Genomic DNA, 27,801 nt, shown 5'->3' on the forward strand with positions numbered 1-27,801 from the left:
ATTCAAGGTCATACAAGTAAGTAGCAAAGCTGGTCAAATCCGGGTTTGTAGGACTGCAAATCCAAAGCTCTTTATGACTAACATTTTTGGGATAATAATTGTGAAAATAAAAGTTACTTAATAGATCTACAACTCCTCCAAATTCTAAAAATACCTCCCTAAAAGTGCTAAGAGCCTACAGAATATTTAATGCTTTATTTATGAGGAATACATTTTTTATAAATGATATGTGTATTTTCAAGATAATAAGTTTACTTCTTTATTATTGATGATGACTAAATAATAATTTGGCCATTTAGGATGAATATATGTATAAATATGTTATAAAATACTTTCCCATTGTTCTCAACAAAATATTCAAAAAATAATTTCCTCTTTCCTTTTAGTTCAGATTCTTTATAATGGACTTTAATTGTGGGGTTTTGTTGCAGTAAGATTTCCTCAATGACTTTCAATACTACTTGTTCACTAGAAGACCCCAGGCTGCTACGCTGTATAGGGTAATGGTTAAGAGACCAAGCTCAAGATAAGCTCATATCCTATGAATTCAAATCTTATTTAATAGTTCTTCCCCTTTATAGCTTAGTACGTTTTTGATAGCTGTCTAACTTATGCAAGTTTTACTTTTTTTATTTGTAAAATGGAGATAATAGTGCCTACTGAAAAGATTTTTTTGAGTAACAACTTGGCTGATATGTATAAGCAGCTTTACATGGTCCCTTACATATATTGTAGTAAGGGTTTAATGAATGGTGACGAGTTAGCATTATACCTTTAAAAAAATATTTTTTAATTACTTAAAAAATAACTGAATGTACCAAATATCCCATTTCTCAATTTCTAGCAGCAGCAAATTCTCTCACTTTAATTAAACATTTCTAATGGCCTCTGGTCTGAGTAGAATTAAATCTATAATAAAAATAAGTAAGTTTGGGATTCCTTCTGTTATGAAAATGTACAGGCATGACTCTCAACATGATAAGGCTGGAGCCCAAGATAAAGAGATGATTTTTTTTTACTGATATCTATATATGTATCTCTCTCTCTCTCTATATATATATATATATGTATATATATATATATGTTTGGAGAAGCTGGAACCTCTTTAAAAATGTTTCCCTATGTAAGTAGCTGTGTGTTTTGCCAATTAAAGAGCCCCTAGGCAGTGGCACTTTAAGAGTTAAGGGGTAGATGTGTAGCCCATTTTCCAGATCTTGCGTTGCCTGGTTTTGTATAACCGGCTTAAACTTAATCCAGGATAGCATACACGGTGCTAGCTCACTGTCATTTCTTAGAATTGAGTAATATTCCATTGTGAGCATATACCACATTTTAGTTATCCACTCATGAATTGATGGGCACTTGCATAATGGGTGCGGTGCGCACCAGCTGGGAGTTGGACACACTTGAAGCTCTGGCAAGGCAAGGTGGGAGAGGGGTGGCAGGGGCAATATGTGTAACCCTAACAATATTTGTACCCCCATAATATGAGGAAATGAAAGGAAAAATTGTTTTTTTAAAAAAAAAGAGTTAAGGGGTTCCAGGCATGTGGCATGAGTAGGAGGCAGTATGCTGAGTGCAGTTAAAGAATTCAGTGAAAGCAAGAGCTTGCATCTAGGCTGAATGCTAAATTGTAATGTCAAAGACTCATATGCAAAACAGAGAGAAATAGAGCTTCTCTAACTGAACTAGGAGTTAGGGGGACCAGGAACCATAATCCACATAGCAATTCTCTCATCTCTAAAGGCAGCCACCAAACAGAGTACTCACAGTAATTTCATAAATTAACTCTCATCAAAAACTAGATGACAGTAAAATTTTGATCAGTTGAGTTAATCCTATTTCAGACTCCATGCCTTCAAAAGATTCATATTTTTTCATAGATATTAGTATATGACCTTAAAAATAAGATGGGGGTTGGGGATGTTATACATTTTTCAAAAGTTACTTTAGTGACACATCAACCAAATAAAATATATGGACTTTGGGTTTTAATTTGATCAAGCTAACTGTAAAAATACTCTGGAGAAAATCAAGGAAATGAGAATAAGAAATGGTTATTAGATGAAATAAAGAAATTGTTAATTTTGTTAGATCTGGTAATTACATTGTGGCTATTTTTTAAAAAGTCTTTATCTGTTAAAGATAAATACTGAAGCGTTTTTGGAAAAAGGATATGATGTTGGGAGTTGCTTAAAGGTATTCCAAGGTTGGGGAAATAGGGAGCTATGATAGGGAAGGACAAATGAAACAATATTGGCAAAATGTTGATGAGGGCTTAAGCTGAGGTGATGGGTTCATGGATGTTTATTTCATTATTCTCTTTTATATATGATGGAAAATTTCCATAATAAAAGACCTCACTTGTTTAAGTTATAGTCCATAGGAGAATATTTTCCTGACCTAAATTTGTCTGACCTAGTTGGGATTTGGCAGACATATTCTGCCATGTGTAGAAAAAAATCTTAGAGACAGTTAAAGAACAACCCTCATCCAAATTGAAAATGAGTTCAAATTAAAGTGTTAATAAAATATTCTAACACTTTAAACTTTTTATTTTGCTTTCCTGTTTTAATTCTTTTAAACATGCTATAGAATTACTTATTATGTTTTTTCTTGATTTCATTGCTTTTAAGCACCAAATTAATTCTCAGCTGCTGGGAAATGTTACAACTGCCAAGTTGGAGATAAGCTGCTGGCTTGCACTTGAATAGATATTTGCTTCTGGAACAATTAAAGAAAATTGAACTATATTTGCTATAAGATGGTTTCCACAATGTCTATACATTTAAAATATGTCAAATAGGCAGTTTTAAAATTTTGGCGGTAGGCAAATTGTCAAAATACAGACCGAAAACCAGCATAAGAGAAGACTGAAAGTAGATATTATAGATTTAGTCAATAAACCTAGTTTATGGATTGACAGAAGTACCACACAAGAAATTGCTAACGGGAAGATAAATTAGGACCCATTTACTGTTTTGAGTTCAAAACAGAACTAGATTCCTACAACTACTAAATTATTGGAATAATTGGTTACCATTGTCAAATCCATAAATTTTTAAATAACATATTTTATTTCCTAATTATTACAAAATAGCAATACATATTGAGATTTTGGTATATATATTTTCAGATGCAGAATGATTTCATTGTACTCCATGAGCTGCTAACCTATCACTTCTATATTTTTTGCTCTAGAGCAGGATTGGCCCCAGCATCTAAGGTGGAACTTAGCTTCTGCACGGAGATTTTAAAATGCTACATTAGAACAAAGCACCTCATAATGAGTTAGTAGTTTACTACACTGTACTATAATAATAACAATGAATGGAATCTAACTGATATGTAGAAAATATAAAAATTTCCAAATGATTGATAAAACTCTCACGATTATTACAGTTGAGTATCCCTTATCTGAAAAGCTTGGGACCAGTGTGTTTTAGATTTCAGATTTTTCAGATTTTGGAATATTTGCACATATATAATGAGTTCATATGCACCTTATACATACAGCTTGAAGGTAATTTTATGCATTTTTAAAAATAATGTAGGCTACTTATCACAGGACATCAGGTGTGGAATTTTCCACTTATGGCATCATGTCAGCACTCAAGTTTCAGATTTTGGACCATTTTGAATGTTCAGATTAAACCTCGATATCAATTAATGCAACTTCTTTACTAACTTTTCCAGTGCTAGATGGCATTTTAAAAATAAATAGCACATTGATTTCATTTGGTACTGATTTAAAAAGTTCTGCCTTTCTGGTGACTTAGAGAGTAAACTTTCATAATACTATGGTTTTATTTCTATTTTTTTCATAAAATTCAAGTTTTAATTGAATATTTTGTCATCATCTTTAAATGAGGAAGCCTTTTAAATCATGAGATATCCAAGTGGTATAATGATCCCAAAATGCAACCTCGTAGCTATTTACACAATAAGTACTTTCACAGTTCAGTTTACAGTGTAGACAGCAAAGATTTCTGCACACTATGTTACTGATTTAAAAGGGAGGTCTTGGCTGAGCACCGTGGCTCATGCCTCTAATCCTAGTGCTTTAGGAGGCTGGGATGGGAGGATCCTTTGAGGCTAGGAATTCAAGACGAGCCTGGCCAACATAGTGAGACCTTGACTCTATAAAAAAATTTAAAAATTAGCCAGGCATAGTGACATGTTGTTCCAGCTACTGGAGAGGCTGACGCAGGAGGATCACTTGAGCCCAGGAGTTCAAGACTTCAGTGAGCCCTGATCATGCCACTGCACTCTAGTAGCCTGGGTGATAGAGTGAGACCCTGTCTCTAAAAAGTAAATAAAAGGGAAGTCTTGTTGCATACCTAAAATATTCTAAAATTTTGTATTGAAATATTCACATGAGATGAAAGTATAAGCCAAAAATTCATGTAAAACTAGTCAAACCTTTTGATAGCTTATGTCATCAATAGTAAATTTTTATGCTTTCACCCATAATCAAGTGCAGTTCTAAACACATCTTTGATTTGAATCTTCTTTATTTCTGTTCTGTTAGTAGTGTGGGTATTACATGTGCATTTTCATCCGTGCTGTGCTGGTGAATAAAATGCAAGATAAACAAAATAGGGGTGCCTTCTTACAAAAGTTTTAAGAGTGGCAAACCGGCTGAGTGCCTAATATAGTCACCAAAATAAACACTAGCATACAAAAGAATGTGTAGATTTTGCAAAAGGGGTAACAGACATATTGAGAATTAAGTTGAGATCTAATAGGAATTTATACTTTTTAAAATTTTTGTTTCTTTTCAGAGTCCTTTCTGCATGAAACTATTTCTTCTATGATGGAGTTTCAATGACCTTACTGTAGAGGGACATAGGATGGAGGGAGTAAACAAACACAAGTAGACTGTTCTCTCACCTTGCTCCCCTTTTCTTAGCTCTAACAGTAATCTGGTAATTAAATTTTTGTCTTCCACCCAAATGATAGAATGTAAAAAGAAGTAGACAGAGAATTGCATGGAAGTTTCAAGACAAACTAACCTTGATTAAAATTGCCAGAATACTCATCTAACCTAGTCAGTTCTATCATTCTAACCTAGTCAGAATCTATCATTCTAAATATGATATATACAAAATAGATATGCTAACATCAAAGAGAGGATATGCTAACATCAAAGGTCAGTTAAATGTTGCTTATCATTAAATTTTAAGATTGAAGTAGTAGCATATATATTTTCAAAGCTGAGTTACTAGTAATGGTAACTAATATGTATTACTATGTCTCACACTGTTGAAAGTATTTTATGAAAATCAATTTATGTAATATTCACAACAATCCTAGGAAAGGGTACTTTTATTATCCCTATTTTGCAGATGAGGAAACTGAAGCATGGAAAGGTAAAGTAACTTTCCCATGTGGTGTATCCTGGATTCAGTCCTGGAAAGTCTGTTTCCAGAGCCTGAATCCTTAACTCTTCATTGGGCAGTTTTATGAAATGTCCTTACATAATGACCTATGTGTTGGTCATTTGAAAATATTAGTCCTATTGATTATGCTCAGCTATGGATCCTGACAATCTTTAGGTTGTTTTACTCTTTATGTCATAGAGCAAAGAAGCCTTGTCATTTTAGTACCTTGATGCCATAATTAATATGACGCCATCTGACTACTAGAACTAACAATTTCCAGAGAGATCTGCTGCCCTACCTTCTCCCCAACAAACCTGAACCCTTTTACATTAAAACAAGTTTAAGTCAAACCTGCATTTACCACAACCTCTTATAAATTTTAACTATTCACCACTTTCTACAGAAGTGGTTAGATCACTTTCATTAACCATACCCCTGTCTGATTATAAGTTTGTTCCCTTTCCACACTGGCATGCCATTGGGATACTCTGAGAATTATTCCCTTCTGAGAGAAAGTGACAAAAACAAAATTGAAATCCTTCTTTATTTGCATAAATTCAATTTTCATTTTTAATTCAATAACTCCAGTCCTGATCACTGAATTATGGTAATTATATCCATATTTATTATATTATCCTCATTTAAAGTTAATTAATTGCTAAATCAGTGAGCCTCTGTACAATGTACTACAACACACTAGTATTTCTATGGCACAAAAATTAAACGTGACTTCAAAAGTTTCCAGTTTGCTTAGGCAGTGTTAAAAAAATATTCACTTGTTAAAGAAGGCAAGAGTAGACTTTATTCAGTACTATCAAGATAGGTACAGGAACTACTGTGAGGGGTTTTGCAGTAGGAGAGACTGATTGAGCTCAATTTCAAATACAACAAGAAAACATCAGGAATTTATAGCCAAGTAGTAAGTTATGAGTCAATAGATAGAAAGTTAGAAGGAGAAAACATCATGGTTAAGTGTGGTTTGGGCTAAACCAATGTAAAAGGACTCTTGCTGAAGGCAAGCCAGGGTGATCAGACAGCATCCAGGGGAAGTTGGAGGTTGAGAGGGTGATCAGATATTGAGGGTAGGGAATTTTGGCTAAACTCACTTCACAGGATTCTTGCTAAAATTGGACAATGCAAAAACAGACACAGAAGTAAAAAGTAAACAGATATAGAAATAAAAAGTCAAGGCGTAGTTAGGAAGAGGATCCAGAGGAGCATGATTAAACCTTGGTAAAGGAGAGACTCTGCCAGCAATGGTAGAACATTTTGATAATATTCCAGAGTAGTGTTTTGTGTAGAAGGGAACTTTAATTTCTTGTTGTTTTGCAATTCATGTTCTAAGCAAATGCACACCCCTATGAGCACTAACCCATTTTGATGCATTATGTCATACTTTAGGCACCCCTTGACGTGCTTTCGGCAATTATGCTTTCAGGCTAACAGGCTAACTATGGGTGTGAACTGATTGATCATTGTAACGGTTTAGCTATGCTAATGCTCTGGAGTTTCTTTCTGCCATCCCAGGCACTGCCATCATTTATTGGTTTACATTTGGGATGGCTTAATTAGTTGGTGTGGACAAAGTCTCAGGAGTTAAATGAATATGACCGAAGAAAAAGGATTTAACAGAGTTTGCTATATAATAAGAACAAATGATTATTGAAACAGTTAAATGAAAACTTATGCCAGAAACCTTCTAAGTTGATGGAACCTTGCGTCTCTATCTTGTTTAGATATGATATTGTAAAGACTAGATGTCAAATAAACCTTGTTTTATCTAGGAAGAAGAGTAGATAGATATATAACCGTGTCTAATTCTGAGTTTGTTTACTTATGGAGAGACAAATGAACTAGGACAAAATTTCAAAGTCGGGATAATATTGTACCAATATGGTCTAAATTAGAAATTTTCTCTAAGTTATTTAAGCAGACTTTTTACATGATTTTTAAAAGTCGAAATTTTTAGATTTTTTAAAAAATATAGTCTGGAACTCCCCCAAATGTTGCCCATTGGAGGTTGGTAGAGGATTTGCTTTGAAGAATGCATTTAAATAATTAGCACAGAAATAATCTGCATGGAAAGATGTACCTGAAGTGTCTTGTTGTTTTACGATTCATTTGATTGGCTAATTTAACATCTTTCCTAGATAGAATAAAATAATAGAAGTAATGGGTTCTCAGAGCAGGGACCCCGTCTATATTCATGACAACCCTTTTTAACCCCAGCATTTAATCCAATTCCTGGTACATCATAGAATAGAATCAAGTAATATTGGTTGAATAAATAAACTCTATTGTAAAGTAAAATATATGGAAAATAAGAAGCTCAGAAGTAGTCTCGGGCATAAAAATAGATTATTTGCATGGGTTTATTTATATGGGTATTTTACATGTTTATTTTTGCTTTGCTGGTTTTCCTTTTCTTACTTTTTCTAGCTTACTATTATACACACACACACACACATACACATGCACACACACGCGGACATGGCAAAATTGATTTTTTTAACAACAGGGTGAAAAACATCTTTAACATCTATTATGCTTAAAGAAGAAAAAAAAAATCCCTTAAAGTGATATTTCCCTTAAGAAACAGCTTGATGTGTAAAACTGACTCTAATAGCCTGAGAGCAAAATGTTTTGGATATCTACATGCATATCTCAAGAAAAAAAGGAAAGAAAATCTGGAGCTGAGATGCAGCTTTATTTGCATTCTTTATCTCTGCTTGGAAACTAAGAAACAGACCAGAGATCTTGCCATTCCAAAAGGCATAGGAAGCACAGACTTCGGGGATTGATTATAATTCTAGAAATAAAAGAGCAGTCCAGCCAAAAGTTTGAGACATCAGCATCTAAATCAGTGTTAAAAGATAATTTTTTAAAAGACAGCATAATCATGATTATCATACAAATATAAAACATACATACATCAAAAAATTATTTAACTACCAATTAAATAATAAGAAACCCAATAAAATGTTACAGTGGTTCAAAAGAAAATTCAAATAATCAAATGATAGATGGTTGATAGACAAATGAAAAGGGGATAGATATCAGGAATGCTAAATGAATTTACAAATAGATGCAGAATAGTTCTATTAACTGGACCATAATCCCTTACATTACACAACAGTCCCCATAAACACAAGTGAGCCAAGTTTGCTAGACAGCTTGTTTACCAAAAACAATAACCAGTAATCTTTTGGTCCACTTTAAAATCAAAACAAATATTCCCAGAATCGGTTTCAACAAGACAAAGGATGCCTTTGGCTATTCAGAATATTTTAGAAGTAGAAAACCTTCTGCTGTCTGTACCTAAAAAATATCAAGTAAATTAAGACTTTTACGGGCAGAATGGGAAAGCAAACCTGAAGGCTACTATTTAGTTGTTAAGACTTCTGAGTGAGAAGGTGGAATTTGGTTCCGGATTATAACGTATCAGTTTAATGAGCCAATAGTTAATATGATAGCGTATAAGAAATCAGATCCCCGTGCAAATGTTCTTGATTCTTCATGCTACAAAATAATTTACTAAACATATACTTTAAAGTTTTATCTTTAATGTAATGATTCAATATCCTCTCAGAGTAACTTTTTTCTAATGAAAGCTATTTTTAATTTAAATTTTCAATTGCCCATATTAATGCAGAGTTAGATTGCAATTAAAGTGGCTTGTTCATTGCTTAATAAGGCAAGATTCAACACTCTACTCCTCCACCCCCTACTCTTCTCAATTCTCCCAACCGAGTTAATAACTACAACAAATTATAAACACCAATTACTAACAACACTCAAAAGAACATGTCCTACAGTTTTCTTTACTTAATATGATACAAAAATATGGTGTTAATGGCTGCATTATTAATAGTTATAGTTTCAACATATTCAATTTACAGGTATCATAAAATTCTGGCCTATCTGTAGAGGGGTAACAAGTAAGAAGAGACCTAAAGACAAGAAAAAAAGGAAGATTTTGGTTTTCACTTTTTTCCTTTAGAAAAAGTTTTTGGATAACTGTGTATTTTGGTTGTTTTAGATGTTTATAAAGATAGCGGTTTGCTTGAAAATTGGGCATATTGTCTAATGAAATACTTGAGATATTTAGACAGAAATAGTTAAAGATTGTTGAATTTTAGTTTTTCATGATTTCCTAAAAAGATTAGAGAAAGAATAAGTTATCTGTCAAGACCCTTGTCCAGTGTGCTTGATGTAGCAAAGGTCCTTTGATTAGACTGATATGATTTTTCTTTTTCTTTTTTTTTTTTTTTGCCACTTAGTAAGATAATGACAATCTGCATTATAATAGAAACATTTTATTTAAATTCTTTTCATTATCTAGTGTAGGAATATAATAGAAACTTTTTAAGATACATTTGAAAACAGATCATCCAAACACTAATCTAATCAAATGCAAAAACAGAAAACAAAACCTTTTCTAATATTTTTTTAATATTATAAAAATAGCTTGCAATTCAGTGGAGCAAATTTGGGATCTTTTTAGAAGATCTGAACTCAAATTTTTTTCACATGACTTGTAAACCATTACAGTAATTTACTACATGTATCTGGTTTGGTGGAAACAAATTTGTTTTCATGATTTCTAGGAAATATTTTAAGGAGGATTATTGGCAAATTTTAGTACTGCAATGTTCAGGAATTGTTCACAACAATGACACAGTATCTGCTAGTGTGTTCATTTTCTTTTACTACACAAGGAACTGGACTGAGATCACCAGCTTATTTTTATAGGACAAAAATTAAGTGTAGCTTTGTTTATAGTATTATATGTACACCTTCATTCACATGTAAAATTCAGTATGTTTCAAGTGCACTAACAAATCTGTTTTCATAGGAACCACCAGAGGATGTCTATAACCTTGATTTGAAGTGCAAAATACGAATCAGAACCTTTGAATATATATGTATATACTCATACAATATATAATTTAAAGTAATGTGATTTTGTATTTATAAAAGTTATTTTGCTTTTACAGTATTAAATTTTTTAAAAATTATATTCTTTTAAACTCCACAATTTTTCTATTCAATAAAATATTTTGGGGCTAATTGTTGTCATCCATTTCGTTTTTTAAAAAAACACTAAACAAACTGATTTCTGCTCTGGAACAGGTTCTTACTTTGCAGTTGTAGTGTTGGTAGATTCTTCATGTAAGTAGATTATAGAATTAAAGAATAAGTTTAAAAATAAATTTATCAAGCTCTATTGGTAAGTACTTCAGAACTGTGCTTACCGTGAAAAAGTAATCATTTTATAATATCTCTATTGCTGAGGAATCACAAATAACATTTCTTTATTTTAGCAGAAGATTAGCAATAAATGTTTAGGAATCATTTTAAACCTATAATGTGCATTAAACACTGATACTTGAAGAATATCTTGCTGATTTTTTAAATGAAATTATTACTCATTATTACTCATAATGAAATTAATACTCATGAATATTTTAAGGACAATCTAAAAAGAAATCCCCCAAATTAAAACTTTTGTCTATCTCATCTAAAAGAGGAGAAAAAAAATTAGAAAAAGAGAAGAGAGTCACAAAGTGAAAAGAATGATACTGCCATTGGGAAAAATCCAAAGTATTAATAGTTACTATAAAGTGTTAATCATTAACCTTGAAATTTCTTATCTAAATTAAATCCTGTATCCATTTATTTTCAAAAAATAGTCTTCTTAAAATTAAATTGCTTTTATGTCATGGTCACCACATTTATGACCTGAAATACATGTGTCAGGAATATCAACCAATTGGCACCTATCCTCTTTTAAAGATAGAAAAAAAGATGACTATTATATTGTAATACTTTGTTCTCTCTCTCCTCCTCTTTCTATTTTTTTGTTTTTTGTTTTTGTTTTTGGATGGTTGGTGATTTGTTTCCTTCTCCTGGTTCCTGTTGATCAGTGGTGTTTGGCCAGTTTGTATTTTTCCAGACATCACTCCACGATGTTGTTGAGGTGTATGATGGGCCAACTCAGCAATCTTCTCTGTTATCTTCCCTCTCGGGATCCCATTCAGGTATCCTTTAATAGAACTGCCATGCATCAGTTATTGATTATAGACTGATTTTGACTAGTATTGTAGTGAAGGTTGAGATTTGTGTCATCCATATTAAAAATAAAGTAAACTGAAAATAGAATCACTTTTTTTCTTTTTTTTAAGAATAGAAACACAAAACAGTAACTCAGAAGGTTGAAAAATATAACCAACTATTTTCTGGGATTGTAATTACGTAAATATAATATTTAATCACTTAGTCTGTGGTATATAATGTAATATAAAATATGTAAGGATTCTTGGAAGAATGAGACAATTCGTGTCAAAATGTAATTAAAGCCTTCTGGTAAAAAAAGGTTGCAAGTAAAGCTGAACCCAAAGAAAGTATATTGTTAGCAGTAGGATATTTTAAAGTAATTCGATAGAACATAGATTGACATTTTCAATAGTGTAAGATAATATAATTTGTTAGGTTCACTGAATGAAAATTATTTGTGATATCTTAGTGTTTGTTTTGTTGAGTAGGAGAATCACTTCCACTGAGTTCAGGTAATCAGATCACAATTCGATTTACTTCAGTTGGACCAATAACAGCTAAGGGATTTCACTTTGTTTATCAAGGTAAGTGACCCTGTAGTCTAGAAATACACTAAGGAATGATATCAATTTCCATGCTATATTCAGAGTTATTTAATAATGAGATCCTCATAACCATATAGGAGAGATAAAAGGTTTTTTTAAGCAGTCTTACCCTCTCCCCTCCCTTCTTACTAGAGTACTATCACTTTGACCAAAATAAAAAAGACTTGTTGCTTCCATCATCATTCTCAATTTAAATGTCTGATTTTCCTTCCTTCCAACATATTGTTTTCAAAACATCTATTTTTTTCTGACGATTCTTCACTCTCTACATTTTTAATTTTCTCATGGTCTAGCACTCTAAGTTAAAAATGTACAAGTTTTTCTTCTGATGTATTTAGGCATGCCAAGGAAATCATTGCTTCATTCCAATATTACAGTTTTTCATTCTCTCAGGAGAATTGAAACTTTCTTCACATTTATTAAGGATTTTGTACAATTGGAAGTTTGTTTACTTGTTTTTTTCTCACCTTTTATAGATGATTTTCTATGTTATCATTAAACTAAATCAAGAGCCATCATTTGAAATATTTTCTTTGGATTATGTATGATCATGTAGCAGTTCTTCTCAAATGTATCTTGAACTTTATTTCTAAGAAATTTCTAAACATTTGTGATGTGATATTCTTATTAAATCCTCTTATCCCATTTATCAGTTGACTATAATATTATACTGTTTTATTTTTAGTAGTACTTCCCCCAGTACACAATTTGTGGTATTGTGAAATTAAAAAGGCACTGTAACAAATGTAGTTATATTTACTTAAGTCACATAAGAGAAATCAATCTATTTGGAATTCATCATATCATTTTTTGGGCTGTTGTCAATCTCTTTAATCACATTTGTTATGTGTTTTAAAAAGAAAAAACATCCTGTTATCATTCTATTTTACTAAACCAAAAAAAAAAAAAAGGCACAATTAAAGGACATAACTATAAAATCTAAAAGCAATTTCAAATTTGATATTGTATGATTATTAAAGTAAAATCTTTATTGTTGTTAATCTGTCTGACTTATATTCTGCTTAGCCTGATGTAGTTATTTTTGTCAATAACAAACATGTTTTGCAAACTAAGTTTTGTGAACGTGTTATGAAATTAATAAAATGTTGTGTTTGCTTTCATAAATCTGTTGTTAATTAAGAATCAAATACTGAAAAAAACTGTAAAAATATTTCACATAACCTGTAATATATTTTTTAAGTTGTTATTTCAAATTTAAAAAGAAAAAAAAACTTTTGGTTTTCACCTCACAAATTATAATATCTAACTAAAACTGCTTTGCTAAATTAATAAGAATTTGGTAAAACAAAATATAGAAAGAAAAGCACAGTTAATGTTGTTTAAATGGTCAAAAGTAAAATATTTCCAGTAATAAATCTTGATATCAATATTCATTTTAAATTATAATTTATTCTGTACAAAATTTAAAACTTTTAGGAGCATATTCAAATTGTTAATTCAAGTTCTAACAAAAACTGTAGACTTCTTTGTAATATGTTTAAATATTTACATTTTGAAATCTGTATTTGTCTACCAAATATGAAATTAAAATAAATAATTATTTCTACACAGCTGTTCCTAGAACAAGTTCTACACAATGCAGTTCTGTGCCTGAACCAAGATTTGGAAGAAGAATTGGCAATGAATTTGCAGTTGGTTCATTGGTTCTCTTTGAATGTAATCCAGGATATATTCTCTATGGATCCATAGCAATTAGGTGTGATACAGTCCCTAATTCTTTGGCCCAGTGGAATGATTCCTTACCTACCTGTATTGGTAAGTATGTAAATTTGTATGCTCTGTGATTTTACATATTTTATGTAAAAATTAGTTATATTACATCTTTTAATTTCTAAATTTCACATCTAATTATGCACTAATTTTTAAGTAATTTATTAGGTATGCTGTATTTATGAAAATAAAGTGGAGATTTATTGCAATTGTCTTGGTGATGAAATCAATGAAAAAAATTTGTGTTGGATTAGCTGAATAGTTTCCTCATTTATTAATTTATACAGTTGTCATCAAAAGAATTAGAAAATATGCATTAGTAAATAAATTTTTTTTCTTTTATTCTTAGTTATAGACATATACAAAAAATATAAAATAAGAGATTTTTCTCAGTCTTTTACAAGACTGTAAAAGATGTTACATCTGTTACATAGATGGTAACACTCTGAATGACTAAAATGCATAGGATTAGCTAAAAATCTCATTGTTTCAATGTATATTTTTGCAATACTATATCTAATTTACATTGGTAAATAGAATATATACTATCTAAAGTCATGGGTTTTTTTAGTAGTTTAGAATCTTATAGTATTTCAAAATAATTACAATGATTGTTGGTTTTTGTGGAGTTCCATACGTATAGAAAATATACAAAGCTTAGAAGTTGCTCTGTTCTTTGTCCTAAGACCATATCTGGAAATTATTACTTTTTAAAATTACATAGTATTAAATACAAAGAGTGGTAAGATTTAACCTCAGGCTAAGAAATATTTCTAATGTGTTGAGTTCTTTCTCATTAAAGTTATTATATTGGTCTGTGATTTGGAAAATAATATTTTTTAAAATAAAAGATAAATTTTTTTTTATTTCATTAATCTCAATTTTCCACTTTCCATAGGGAAGACATGAATGCTTATATGTATGCACATAACATACAAACTTATACATATATAAAATTACTTCTTAATAATGCATTTTGCAATACCTTAAAATATGTTCCAATAGTTCCAATAGTTTTTACTTTTAACTTTAAAAACACATTTGTTCACATAATAATGCTGGTTCATAGATCATTAGAATAAAATATATTTTTATAATGTGAAACGATAGAAAAAGTGCAAAATTCATTTCTAGTGAGGAGGGAGTAAAGATAAAATCTGTCAATATACATTCTTAGGACCCGAAATTTGTATAGGACATATCTGCTCTAACTAGGTAGAATATATGTTTTATTGTTTAAATCTCAACATGATTGATAATTGTGCTGTGATAATGGTATTAACTGGGGCTGTTACAAATAAAAAGGAGGGTCATCTGATTTCTCTAGAAACTTGATATCACCACTTCCCCAAAACAGATATACTATTATAATTCACAGGGAATATTTTCTTACAACAAATATTTTAATTCTGCCCACTACAATAAATGGAATACGAACTATTCTTTTATTATTCTATTATTTGTTGAAAGACCACCTATAAAAAATAATTTAAAATGCTGGAAAGCTATAAATGACTCTTCAACTTTCTTACCTTTTAGCTAAATAACCTTAATTTCTGATATGTTTATCATTTACTTAATGCCACTCTGTGCCAGTGCTATCATCTGAATGTCTGTCTTCTCCAAAATTCTTACATGGAAATTTAATCCCTCATGGGGTGGTATTAGGGTGAGGCTTTGGGGGATGGTTAGATCTTGAGGGCTCCACCTTCATGAATGAGATTATTGCTCTCAAAAGAGACCCAAGGGAGGTTGTTCAGCCTTCTACTGTATGATGACACAGCTAGAAGGCGCTGTCTACGAAGCATTGAGCAAGCCCTCACCAGACACCAAATCCTCCAGCACTTTGATCTTAGACTTCCCGACATCTAGAACTGTAAAGAAATAAATACATTTCTGTTGTTTATAAATTACCTAGTCTACGATATATTGTTATAGCAGCCTAAAGAGTCTAAGACAACCCCATTCCAAACGAAGTAATTTAAATACGTATTTAATTTAATACTTAAGCAAACCTATGGAAGTTATTCTTGGAATTTATAGATACATAGAGTGTTAGAGAAGTGAAATAGTTCTTTCTAAAGTGGCATAGCATAGGAAAGGGTGAATACAGAATTTAAAACTAAGTTTTTCTATCTTCAAACCCCAAACTAATTGATAAGAATACTGCCTTTCTTTATGTTCTGACTTAGAACTATTTTTTCTCAGTTATATTTCCACATGAAATTGATCATGTAGAATTGCTGACCCTATTAAAATACATTTTTGACAATTAACAAATATAAGAGATAAATCAATTATACTCGATGTTCCTCCCATTTTGTGCCTAGCGTAAAACAAAGGTTAATGGGACAAGCAGATCTTCCTCTTGGATAATCATATTCTCATAAAGACAAAACAGATAGTGTTCTTCTTTCTGAACCACAATATATATTTGACTTCATTCTCTTATAAATAAATTATTCTAAATTAAAGGAATCATGAGCTAAAAGAAATATTTCTATATGTCTAAGCCAAAATTAGTCATGCAATATGCATAAATTGGAATTATAGTGTTTTCAATCTGGTTAATAATTGAAGGTTGACACATAATCATAATAAATCTCTTTAGACTCACAAAAGATTCTTAAATGTTTTTCAATAAATATAAAGAATCAATCATTATTTCTGCCTCACTTTCCCTAGCAATTATTTACATAATTCTTGTGTCCCTTTTAGTTTATGTAGGTATTAATAGAAAATATCAATGCTATAAAATAGAAAGTACTTAAATAAGTACTTGTGTTTATTTGGTCTCGTAAGTATTATGAAAATTTTCAAGTTAATCATTTACTGTAAAAACAGTGATATGATGAAATGGAAATTCATAAACTAGCTCATTAATCTTTAAATATCATTTAAAAAATCTATTCCTCTAGTTAGAGTGTTCAAAGAACCTTCACATGCCAAAAACTGAAATGAAAATTTATGAATTACTCCTTAACATTTCTGTTTGTTTGTATATTTATCATGTTAATGTCCTAATTAATAGGGAAAAGTTGTGAAGAACTATGTAAAATTAAGTTAAGTCCTCACAGCTGGGAATTTTACTAAATTCTGAGCACATGGGTTAATTTAGTCTTGGGTAAATATTGTGGGCTTTGCCCTTAAGACTGAATTGAAGTTAGTTACTTTAAGATCCTGGAAAATTTACATAATCTCTTTGATCGCCAATTCCCATACAAATAAAACAGGAAAATAAAAGAACTTCCTCATAGATTTATTGTTGCTATTAAATGATTAAAAGTCTTAATATACTTCTTGGAACCTAGTAAGTACTAACAAATTGTTTTTGTTGTTGCCAAATCATCCACCACAGAATCAAGAGAGCAGACTACAATTCTAAAAGTATTGAATGCAGAATACAGAACTTAATACACAGTGCCGATAGTATTTGATATTATTGATTTCCATTTGTTGATATTTTGCTTTAATATTAATAGCACTTTAATGTTATTATATGTAAAACTTGTGTTCCATAGAAGATTTTTGCATCTTGGAAAAGGCTGAAAGCATTGACTTCTATGATTCTTTCCAACTGTAATCCTTTAGAATTCCTTGGATGCATAACAATTATTTGCACTTTTAAGAAAGGTTTTGGGGAAATATGATGATTTTATTGAGAATACTAGTAATTATTTATTAAAATACATTATTTGGGAGGACCATGAAATTTCTTTCCTCCAGTTGATACATTCAATGTCAAATGGTTGAAGAGGAGTAGACTCAAAAAAAAGACATATTCATGATATGGTTTGTTTTTCTTGTTTGCAGGGTTTTTTAACATAAATAACGTTACAATTAAAATTATTATTACCACATTTAATTGACCTTACATATATATTTAACAAACATTTATAGTGTACCTTTTCTTCTGACTCTGAAAACTTCAAATATTACATTATCCAAAGAAATAAATTTCTTATGTCCATGAGTGTATGCAGATGAGACAGAGTTAGAAAAAATAAGTGGACAAATGAGATGACATGGGAAAAAGAGGGAAAAAAAATGAAAGAAAATTTTATCAAAAGGAAAGAGAAGTGAGAAAAGAAAAGAAAACATTTGTGCGATGGAGATTAGAGAACAGAAAACTATATACTTTAAACCGTAAGCCATTTTTGTCTGAAACTGAAGAAAGCCCCTATTTTACATGATTATTGCAAAGCTTTTTCATTTTGTTCATTCCAATGTTTTTGCCATCAGAAATAAAAATCTATGTAAATAAAAGGAAGGTTTTTGCTGTCCAACTAGAGTGTTATCTCAGCAAGTAGAGTGGCTCACACCAAGGACTAACACCTATAAAAACATTCAGACTCTTAGTCTATGGCTAATATTCAACTTGGGGATTGAAGACTGGTTTACTGTTCTCAGCTTAGATTCAGGCTGAACTCATTTCCTCCATTGAGGACAAAAGATAAAGTACTCAAGAGCCTGAACAATCTCTGCGTCAAAGGCCCAGCTATCTGAAGTTCACTGGGCTTTTTGAGAAACCTATCTCTGCATCCACAGAAAGTCTTTAGAACAGGTTACCTTTTATTTTGCATTAATTTCTGCTATGGTCTGACTATTTGTGTTCCCTCAAAATTTATCTGTTGAAATACCCACAATTTATGGTATTAGAAACTGGGGCTTTTGAAAGATGACTAACAGGACTAGTGCCCTTAGGAAAGTGACCCAGAGAGATAGTTTACCCTTTCTGCCATGTAAGGACACAAGAAGAAGATGGTTGTCTATGAATGAGGAAAAAAGGCCATCAGCAAACATCATCACAACATGCTAGTGTCTTGATCTTAGACTTTTCAGCCTCCAAAAGTGTGAGAAATAAATTTCTGTTGTTTATAGGCCATCCAGTCTATGATATTTTGTTAAAGCGCTCTGAATGGGCTAAGAGAGTTTTGAAGTACATATCCAGAGATAGAAAATTGTATGATATAACAAGATTACATGAGAAAGACATATTACCTTACACCCTTTTAAAAATATTGTTCCATGCAGAACAGATATAAATCCAGAAAGTTGACTATATAACAGTTGAATATATGGGGTCTATGTGAGACAAGAAATAGAAAGATGATGATTCTAAATGACATTCAGAAGATAGCTCAGTTTAGGTTTTACCATTTGGTCCAACTACTAATCTTTACATATGAAAATACAGTTTGCATTTCTATTTTTAACTAAAAGTATTTTTAGCTTCAAAATGTTCTGAATAAAAATGGTCATCTCTTAAAATACTTGAGAAAAGAAAAAGCTTGATCTTAAAGATTCAAATGTAAGAGTCAAGTACAGAACTATCTTAGGTTGATATCAAAGATTTCTCTTAATTTTTATTAATTTTCAACATTTATCTGTCTAAAATATATTGTTTCAAGGCCTTTGAACTTTCTCTTCCCTCTGATTGGAACATGCATCCCTTAGCTATCTTTTTGTATCACTGCATTGCTTCATTCAAGTCTACTCTTAATTACTTTTCTTGACCATCCTGTCTAAAATAACTTTCTGCCACCCATTTGCCATTCCCTCTCCATAGTGTGATTCTGCTTTTGCTTTACCATTCACCATATTATATATATGGTTTTTAGATTTTAAAATTTCTTGGTCTATCTTAATCTGCCACCTTTCTCCTTCAACTATATTGTTTTTATGCTCGATCAGAAGAGGACCTGCCACATAATAGGTGTTCAATAAACATTTGTTCAATGAATGGATTTTAGCAAATATCTGTAGTCATTTTCTGAATATTTGCAGAGGGTGTAACAACTCTGGCCAACTCCCCAAGTACAATGTCCATGTATTTTCAATTTCAGTATTCCACCACATGGTGATGCGTTTGCTCACTTTACCTTTACACATCTAAGTTTCAATCTCTTCTGAGATCTGTGGGAGAGCTATGTAGGTAAAACACAAGCAGTAGATATATATGGAAATTTTTACTCAGAGAACAAATTCCCTATTTTCACTTTACAGTTTAGATGTAATATTTGACAATCTATTTGCAGGATTTTATACATGATGATTGTTTTTCTCTGCCTTCACAGTTCAATGAATGCTCAGTTAACAGCTTAAGCCAAGTAAGCGCCCAGTTGAAACCAAAAGAATACTGCTTTCTGTGCCCTCATGATTTCCATCTCAATTGTATTGTTTCAGGGTCATAGTTCTTATTATTACTATCAACACGTTCATTTTTTTCTGTCATAGTAAAGCACAATAAAATGTTCAGTAATTTTGGACGTACTGACACACTGAAACTGAACTGTGGACTGGAAAGCAGCCCCATTAGACATGATATGTGAGTTGTGCTTATAGTTAAGATGATCAAATACTAAATTAGAGGGTCCACAAATTTTAATAAGCATTTATACAACATGTAATAATCTTGTACAAAGCTGTAGTGCCAAGGTATTCTTAGGTAAATTACAATAAAATGCAACAATATTTTAATTTAAATTGGGCTTGGAACAAATGTAAAACTGTAAAATAAAACTTACACTTTAGACTGAGTTTCTATCTTCCAAGTTTGACCTTGTTACACTTCAGATTTCTTAAAATCTTCATTCTTATAAACCCTGAGGCTCTCCTCCCTGTGAGACTTTGTGATTCAAATAACCCCCTGCAGCCTCTAATAGCTTTGACAATATATGGCCTTAGGCATAAGTACTTCTGTTAGTGGGAGGTCCTATTTTGAAAAGCTCCTGAAGCCACCACCTACTCCCCTTAGGCAAAAAGTCTTTAATTAGCTGCTAATCTGATCACTTTTATCTGGGTCTGGTTTTTTCAAGTCCTTTAGAGACCCAGAAAGAATTACTTTTACTTGGGGCATCTCCATAGCAACACCAGTCTATTCATCTTTTCTTAGAGTAGGAAGGAAATTGATGAAGAAACATATACAGGATCTCAACTCTCATTCATTGATTCATTTATTCATCTATCAAAATGCTATTAAGCAGGCCGGGCGCGGTGGCTCACGCCTGTAATCCTAGCTCTTGGGAGGCCGAGGCGGGCGGATTGCTCAAGGTCAGGAGTTCAAAACCAGCCTGAGCAAGAGCGAGACCCCGTCTCTACTATAAATAGAAAGAAATTAATTGGCCAACTGATATATATATATAAAAAATTAGCCGGGCATGGTGGCGCATGCCTGTAGTCCCAGCTACCCGGGAGGCTGAGGCAGAAGGATCACTCGAGCCCAGGAGTTTGAGGTTGCTGTGAGCTAGGCTGACGCCACGGCACTCACTCTAGCCTGGGCAACAAAGCGAGACTCTGTCTCAAAAAAAAAAAATGCTATTAAGCATAATAATAAACAGCAAGTATTAGCATTTGTATGAAGCACTATTAAGCATTATCTCATTTAATATTGACACCAACTCCAGAAGGTGGATAAAATTATTTCTCTTTTACAGATAATAAAACCCTTATGGTTTCGAGACAAAAGCAGAATTAGATTTGGGCCAAGGCTGCTTGATTTTAAAGCCCGTTCTCTTAATTTATATATTATACTGTGTAATACTAATCAAGGGGAAATTTATCCTATATCTTTTAAAAATAGGTTGTAAATATTAAATTAAATAATATATACAGGAAGTGAAATTTGAAAAAACATCCTGTATGTAATATTGCATGTCTGGGAATATTTTTACAGTGTATTTTGTTGATTAAAAAAATGAAAATGATTGAAGTAGAATTTGACAAATATGGTTTGTTTAGGAGAATGTTGAAATACAGGAATGATCCAGAAATGACAAAGAGGTTACTTGTAACTCCAAGATATATACAGATATATACTCAGTCCTTCAATAATTTATTCAACAAGCATTTATTAAGTGCTTACTAAGTTCCAAACACTATTCTAGGCACTGGCAGCATAGTTTTGAATAAGAATATAAAGATTCTTGCCTCTACATTTAACATTTTAGTAGAGGGGGACAGAACATATCAGCAAATATATTCTCTTCTTTGGGTAGTGGTGGTTACAGTAAAACAGCAACTGGGGTTAGAAGAGGATGTCTAGAGTGTGCTGCTATTTTATATAGGAATGAAATGAAAAGGAAGGATTGCATAAAAGTCTTGGTGGTGATTAAGTATATGGACTGTGAAAGGAAGAGTGTTTTTGACATGTTCAAGCCACAGCAAGAATTTCAGATGCCTGAAACATAGTAAATGATGGCAAAGACTGATAGGAGATGAGTTTGGAGAGGCAGAACAAAGGCCAAGTTATATGGAGACTTTCAGGCCACAGTGAGTTTGAATTTTCTAAGTGGTGTGGGAATTCATTGAGCTAGGGAAAGATATGCAGTTTCTAAAAAATCACTGTGGTCAGTATAAGGAGAAGAAGAGTAGAAGCATAAGACTGACTAGAAGCCTACTGCATTGGTGCAGGGGAAAGGTAATGGCGATCTAGATAGGAAGATCATGGTCAAAGAGATGAGAATTGGTATGCGTTGGCATACCAATTGGGAAACTATAGACCATTTAACCCATAGAGGAGTCAAGAAGAGTTAAAGAGGGTAACATCCACACTGAATGTCCATAGGGTAGGTGTTAGCCAGCTGGGAAAAGGACAAACCAAGTGACAGCATGCATATTAGTTTACTAGCCTGGGCTAGAATGGGTGATTGGAATGGCAAGGTTTTGGGAAATTATAGTTATGAATAAGCCTGGAGCTGAAGTTGGAGGCTAACAGAATTAATTAAATTTATCTGTACAATTCAGGCAATGGGGATATTTTTGAAGGAGTTTCAGGAGAGAAGTAACATGACATATTATAATTTAGACAGATCATATTGAAAGTAATTTGGACAATATAGCACATAGAAAATACACCAGCCACACGGAGGCCACTGAGGTGATTAATGTAGTAATAGAAAACAAAATGAGGATGAAGTGGCAGGAAGGATGGAGAGGAAGAGCATCTATAAAGTATTTTCTTTCATCTTTGGGCCAGTGATTCATCAATCACTATTTTTCTTGTATTTTAGAGATGAAATTTATTTTACATTTCTTCCTTCATCCCTTGCATGCTGTTCTTAAATCATGCAAAACTATTGGTTTTAAATGAGCTAAATTCTTTTTGACCAATTTAAACTGTTTTTATTTGTGTATAACACCAAAATACAGATTTATAGGAAAATACAACTAAATAACTTTCTTTAAAAATACCTTATTACACTATTTTAAAAAGTTTGTATCCCCATTTTTTAGTAATTACCCCGGATTTTTGCATTTGGCTTAGGAACTGGCATAAAACTGTAATTCACTTTTTAAATTATTATTACAGAAGATATGTCCTTGTATCTCACCACTATAGCCAGAGTAGGACAAATGCCCAAGGAGAGTAGTACCATTGGTACCTAAAATAACAATAATTATAGCAAAAGGAAATATAATTTATTGATTCCTTACAATGTTCCAAACAGTATGCTAACTTCTTTCTGTATGTTATACTCTCTATATACTTTTCACAAAAGCCTTTTAGAAATAATAGCATTGCTATTTCACAGATTAAGATCTGTTTCAAAGAGTTTAAGGAACATGTCCAAAGTCATACAGTATTTAAGGGTTCTAAGGTCATGCCCAGAATCAAGCTGATAGTATTAGTGGCATGAGAATTTTACTTTCAGATCTAAAAATGATAGTAGACTTTATAGACTTGAGAGTAGGTCTACATACTTATTCTTTCTTGTAGTAGTTGTGATGGCAAAAAACAGACTAGAACCACATCAAGTATCTTCAGTCTGCCAAAGAACATGGACTCTGGCTGCAAATCTGCCAGGATTCAAATCCCAGCATTATCTCTTAGTATGTGATCTTGGGCAAGGCCATTGCTTAATGACTCCATTTTATTTCCTCAGCTGTAGAATACGGTGAATACTTATTCATATCTTGTTAAATTATTAGGAGGCTTAAATGAGTTAAAATATGTAAAGTGTTTAGGAGAGTGCCTAGCATACAGTAGGCTCTATATAAATGTTATTATCATAACCTCTTATTGTTATCAACATCCTCATTACTCCTCAGATAATGCTATTATTTCTAAAAGGATGCATGAAAGGGAAAGTAGCAAATAATTTCAAATAATACTTCAAAAAACCACTATATCTAAGATTGAACCTTTTTAAAGCAAATTTAGTCAGTGTACTTTTTAGTAATATAATACAAATGCTGTTAGGGAGTTTATTGTAGTATGATTTTAGATATGCCATCGGAAAGTCATCCATGAATATCTAATTACTTTTTTAAAGTTTTCATGGTATAGAAAGACTTAATTTTCATTGTTCTTATGAATTTTAAAAAATAGTATGATAGTCTAGTATCTATCTAAAATGTTATCTCTGACCTTTTCTCTTCCTTTAAGCTTTTGCATTAGAATTAACTCCCTCTCCTGGACTGCTTTACTTTTAGTGCCCTGTGGTGGAATTTTAACTAAGCGCAAAGGGACTATTTTGTCTCCTGGATACCCTGAGCCTTATGATAACAATCTAAATTGTGTATGGAAGATCACAGTGCCAGAGGGAGCTGGCATTCAAGTAAGAATATTTAAATTTTTCTTCTTTTCATTGTTTGCTTTTAAGTTAATCTTATCGAAGATGACAGAATGAACATTATTTCTAAATGTTTAGCAAGTGGTTTTGACTGGTATGCATGGTGGAAATTAATGGAAAGACTTATTAATTTTTTCCTATGCAAGTAACAGAAAGCAAATTCAGATGGTATAAGCAATGCAAAAAAAAATTGTTGCCCTACATAACATAGAATCTCAAAGTAAAATGATTCAAGAGTCGTTTACTTCAGAAGTTCAGTTGAGTTATTTCTGACCCTCGTTACTTCCATCTCTCTGTTCTGTCATCCTCAGCATATTGGCTTCAGTCCTTGGACTTCCTTTTTTATGGTCTTGAGGTGGCCGCAAAAGCTCTAAGCATAACAGCCTTACATAGCAATGGCCAGTAACAAAAACGGAAGGTTCCTATTATATATCTTTTCAATGGTTAAAAAAAAAAAAAATTCAAGAAACCTGGCAGCAGATTTTCTGTGCTATCGTATTGGTCAAAATTGCAATCATATCCATTCCTAACCCATACACTAGGCAATACCCATAATTTACTGTGATTTACCTCCAAGAAAACAATAGTAAGTGCCTAGAGTAGGTAAGGAGCTCAGTCTCCTCTGATGTACACATTTCTCGTTCAATTGAATTAAAACAGGTCTCTGTTAGCAAGGAAGAGGGATGGTCTTTTATAGGCAATCAGCAGTGTCTATCATGTTATTTTAATTGTGACCATTTTTTTCTTGGAGCAATTTGACCATTTCTTCTATTTTATAAAGAGATTGATTGTTTCTGAATGAATTGATGGCATTTTATTGCTAAGTCATTATATATTCTATGGAAGGTAATTATACATTATAAAATATTACATTGTCTAATCTTCATAAAAATAACTTATTTCTCCAATGGATTCATAAGGTTTTCTGTTAGAAACCTGAGGCATGTAACAGTTGTGGAAAAAGTAGCCAAGACACCATGAATTAAAGCTGTAATTTGATAGCATAATTTTTAGTAAAAAAATGAGCTTCTTGAATTTATAATTATTCATAAAATTTTAAAAATTGCTTGACAAGAATAGGAATAAAATAGGCTAGTAACCTAATAAGAGAACATGAAACATGTACATTTTCAGAGTTTTAAGGACATCTGAAGACTGTGGATATATGTTTATATTCTGGTTAGCTGTACTATAAATTTATGGCCAATTTGTAAAATTTCAATATAACTAATCAATCCTATCTTAGTATAATACAATAACAAGGACTAAAGGATTGTCCATGTTCCAGGGTGTACAGAAGATCTGAAATGAGATGATAGCTGGAGCACCTTCACAGACTTTAACCACACCATCTGTTTGGATATAATCTTCTATAGGTTATCCTAGAGCATCTCTATATTACAACTTACTCTTTTCCATCTCATCTTAAAATAATAAAATCCCTGGCATGTTTTCTTTAGTTATCATCCTTTATTTTTGACCCACTGCAATGTGGCTTCATCACCAGGAGCTTATTCTAAGCAAGCCCCTGTTATAGTGAAGACTTGTATGTTTGTGGACCCTAACCCCTAGGACCACAGAATAGTACTGGTCTGTGGCCTGTTAGAAACTGGGCCACACAGCAGGAGGTAAGAGGTGGGGGAGCAAGTGAAGCTTCACCTGTATTTAGAGCCCTGCTCTCCATCCCTTGCATCACCTCCATCCCTTGCGTCCTCCGCCTCCTGTCAGATCAGCTGTGGCATTGCTCTCACAGGAGCGCAAACCCTGCTGTAAACTGCACATGCGAGGCATCTAGATTGTGTGCTCCTTGTGAGAATATAATGCTTGATGATCTGAGGTGGAGCTGAGGTGGTGATGCCAGCACTGGGGAGTGGCAGCAAATACAGATTATCATTAGCAGAGAGGTTTGACTGCACAATAAATTTAATGTGCTTGAATCATCCTGAGACCATCCCCCACTCCCTGGTCCATGGAAAAATTGTCTTCCATGAAACCAGACACTGGTGCCAGAAAGGCTGGAGACCAATGATGCTATATGTGATTAAATCCATTGTGTTGCTCATCTTGCTTATTTTGTTATTAGCTCTCTATCCTGCTGATTCTCTCCTCACTCTTAAAATACTTTTTTCCCCCTTTAGCTCCTATGACACCAATATTTTCTTGGACTTTGTTTAGTTTTCTTTTCAACATCTGTGGTTCCTGCTTCTACATCCCCTGCATGGTTTCCTCTTCCAGTTCAACCCATTATTCAAATATTAGTGTTTATAAGATTCTGTGTCCTTTCTTCATTTTACCTTATCCCATTCTTTCTACTTCCTTGTCTACTTCCATGACTTCAGCTACTATTATGTGCTGATGATGCCCAGGACCTGAATCATTAGAGACAAACGGAAAATAGTTTTTTGACTGGAGAGCTGAATAAATAATGATTTTCAGACCTAAACAACTAACCCAGACCTCTCACTTAAGCTGCACATCATATATCCAACTGCCCATTGGATATTTTCTGCTAAACTTCTTGGAGGCATGTCAAATTTAACCTGTCTAAAATTGACTGTAATTTTTTCTCAAAATTGTAGATCTTTCCCAATGTTCTCTGTCTCAAAATGACCCCCTCATCCATTAAGTAGCACAAGCCAGAAATCTTGATTTTTCTCCGTCTCCTACTCTGCACAGTGAAATATGTCAGGTCTATCTTTCACAAATCTCTCAAACAAGTCTTATTTCTCTCTATCCATACTTTTACCACCCAAGATCAAGTGGTTATAATCCCTGTCCCAAGTTCTCATTCTCCTCCAACCTATTCCCCGTAGGACAAATAGAGTAACCTTCTGAAAATAAGTATCTAGTATCACTTTCCTACTTTTAATACCATAATTGACCCCAATCTCCTTAACTCCTTGGCACAACTGACTATGCCTTTGTGCTCTGTTTTTATTTCTTGGCTATTCTATTCACACTATTTTAGTTTTTTTTATAAAAGCCTGGCTTTCTCTATTCTCTGGACCTGTATGTGTGTTGTTTCCTCTGCTGCAACACTTTCCATGATCTCCCTTTATTTGACTCATTCTTACACATCATTTCTGTCTCAACTTAAATACATTTTCTGTGGGAAGCCTTCTATGAACTTGAGACAAAGTTAAGCTTGTTATATGTTCTCACAGCTCTCTGTAATTTCTTTTTCATAATGCTCATCATATTTTAATGTTACTACCTAATTATCTGTAAGCTCATCAGGGCAGTGCTAAGTCTGTTCTGGCAGCTAGCACAGTTTCTGGCAGTATATGCAGCACACTGCCTAGCAGTATATAATCAGTAAATGTATTTAGAATGAATCAATGAATACCTTCATAAGCAGTGGGATTTTGACTATTTTAGAGAATTAACAGGCATGATGAATTAACAAGATGTCTGTAGAAAAACTATGTTGTATGTCACTTGTCTAAGGCA

General features: G+C 32.6%; 1 protein-coding gene across 5 annotated transcripts in view; it reads left to right on the forward strand.

The window, feature by feature from the left end:
* Positions 1 to 27,801, forward strand: part of CSMD3 (CUB and Sushi multiple domains 3) — a 1,101,621-nt gene that overhangs the window by 933,202 nt on the left and 140,618 nt on the right. For 3 of the 5 annotated variants that reach the window (XM_076005068.1, XM_012781857.3, XM_076005067.1), the window contains 4 exons: positions 11,312 to 11,425; positions 11,930 to 12,025; positions 13,619 to 13,822; positions 24,212 to 24,336. In XM_076005068.1, the coding sequence (XP_075861183.1) occupies positions 11,312 to 11,425; positions 11,930 to 12,025; positions 13,619 to 13,822; positions 24,212 to 24,336 (539 nt within the window). The remainder of the gene's footprint in view (positions 1 to 11,311; positions 11,426 to 11,929; positions 12,026 to 13,618; positions 13,823 to 24,211; positions 24,337 to 27,801) is intronic. The other 2 variants (XM_076005066.1, XM_076005069.1) reach the window with 1 other exon arrangement.

The sequence above is a fragment of the Microcebus murinus genome, chromosome 7, assembly GCF_040939455.1.
Source record: "Microcebus murinus isolate Inina chromosome 7, M.murinus_Inina_mat1.0, whole genome shotgun sequence".
In the NCBI taxonomy this organism is placed as follows: Eukaryota; Metazoa; Chordata; class Mammalia; order Primates; family Cheirogaleidae; genus Microcebus; species Microcebus murinus.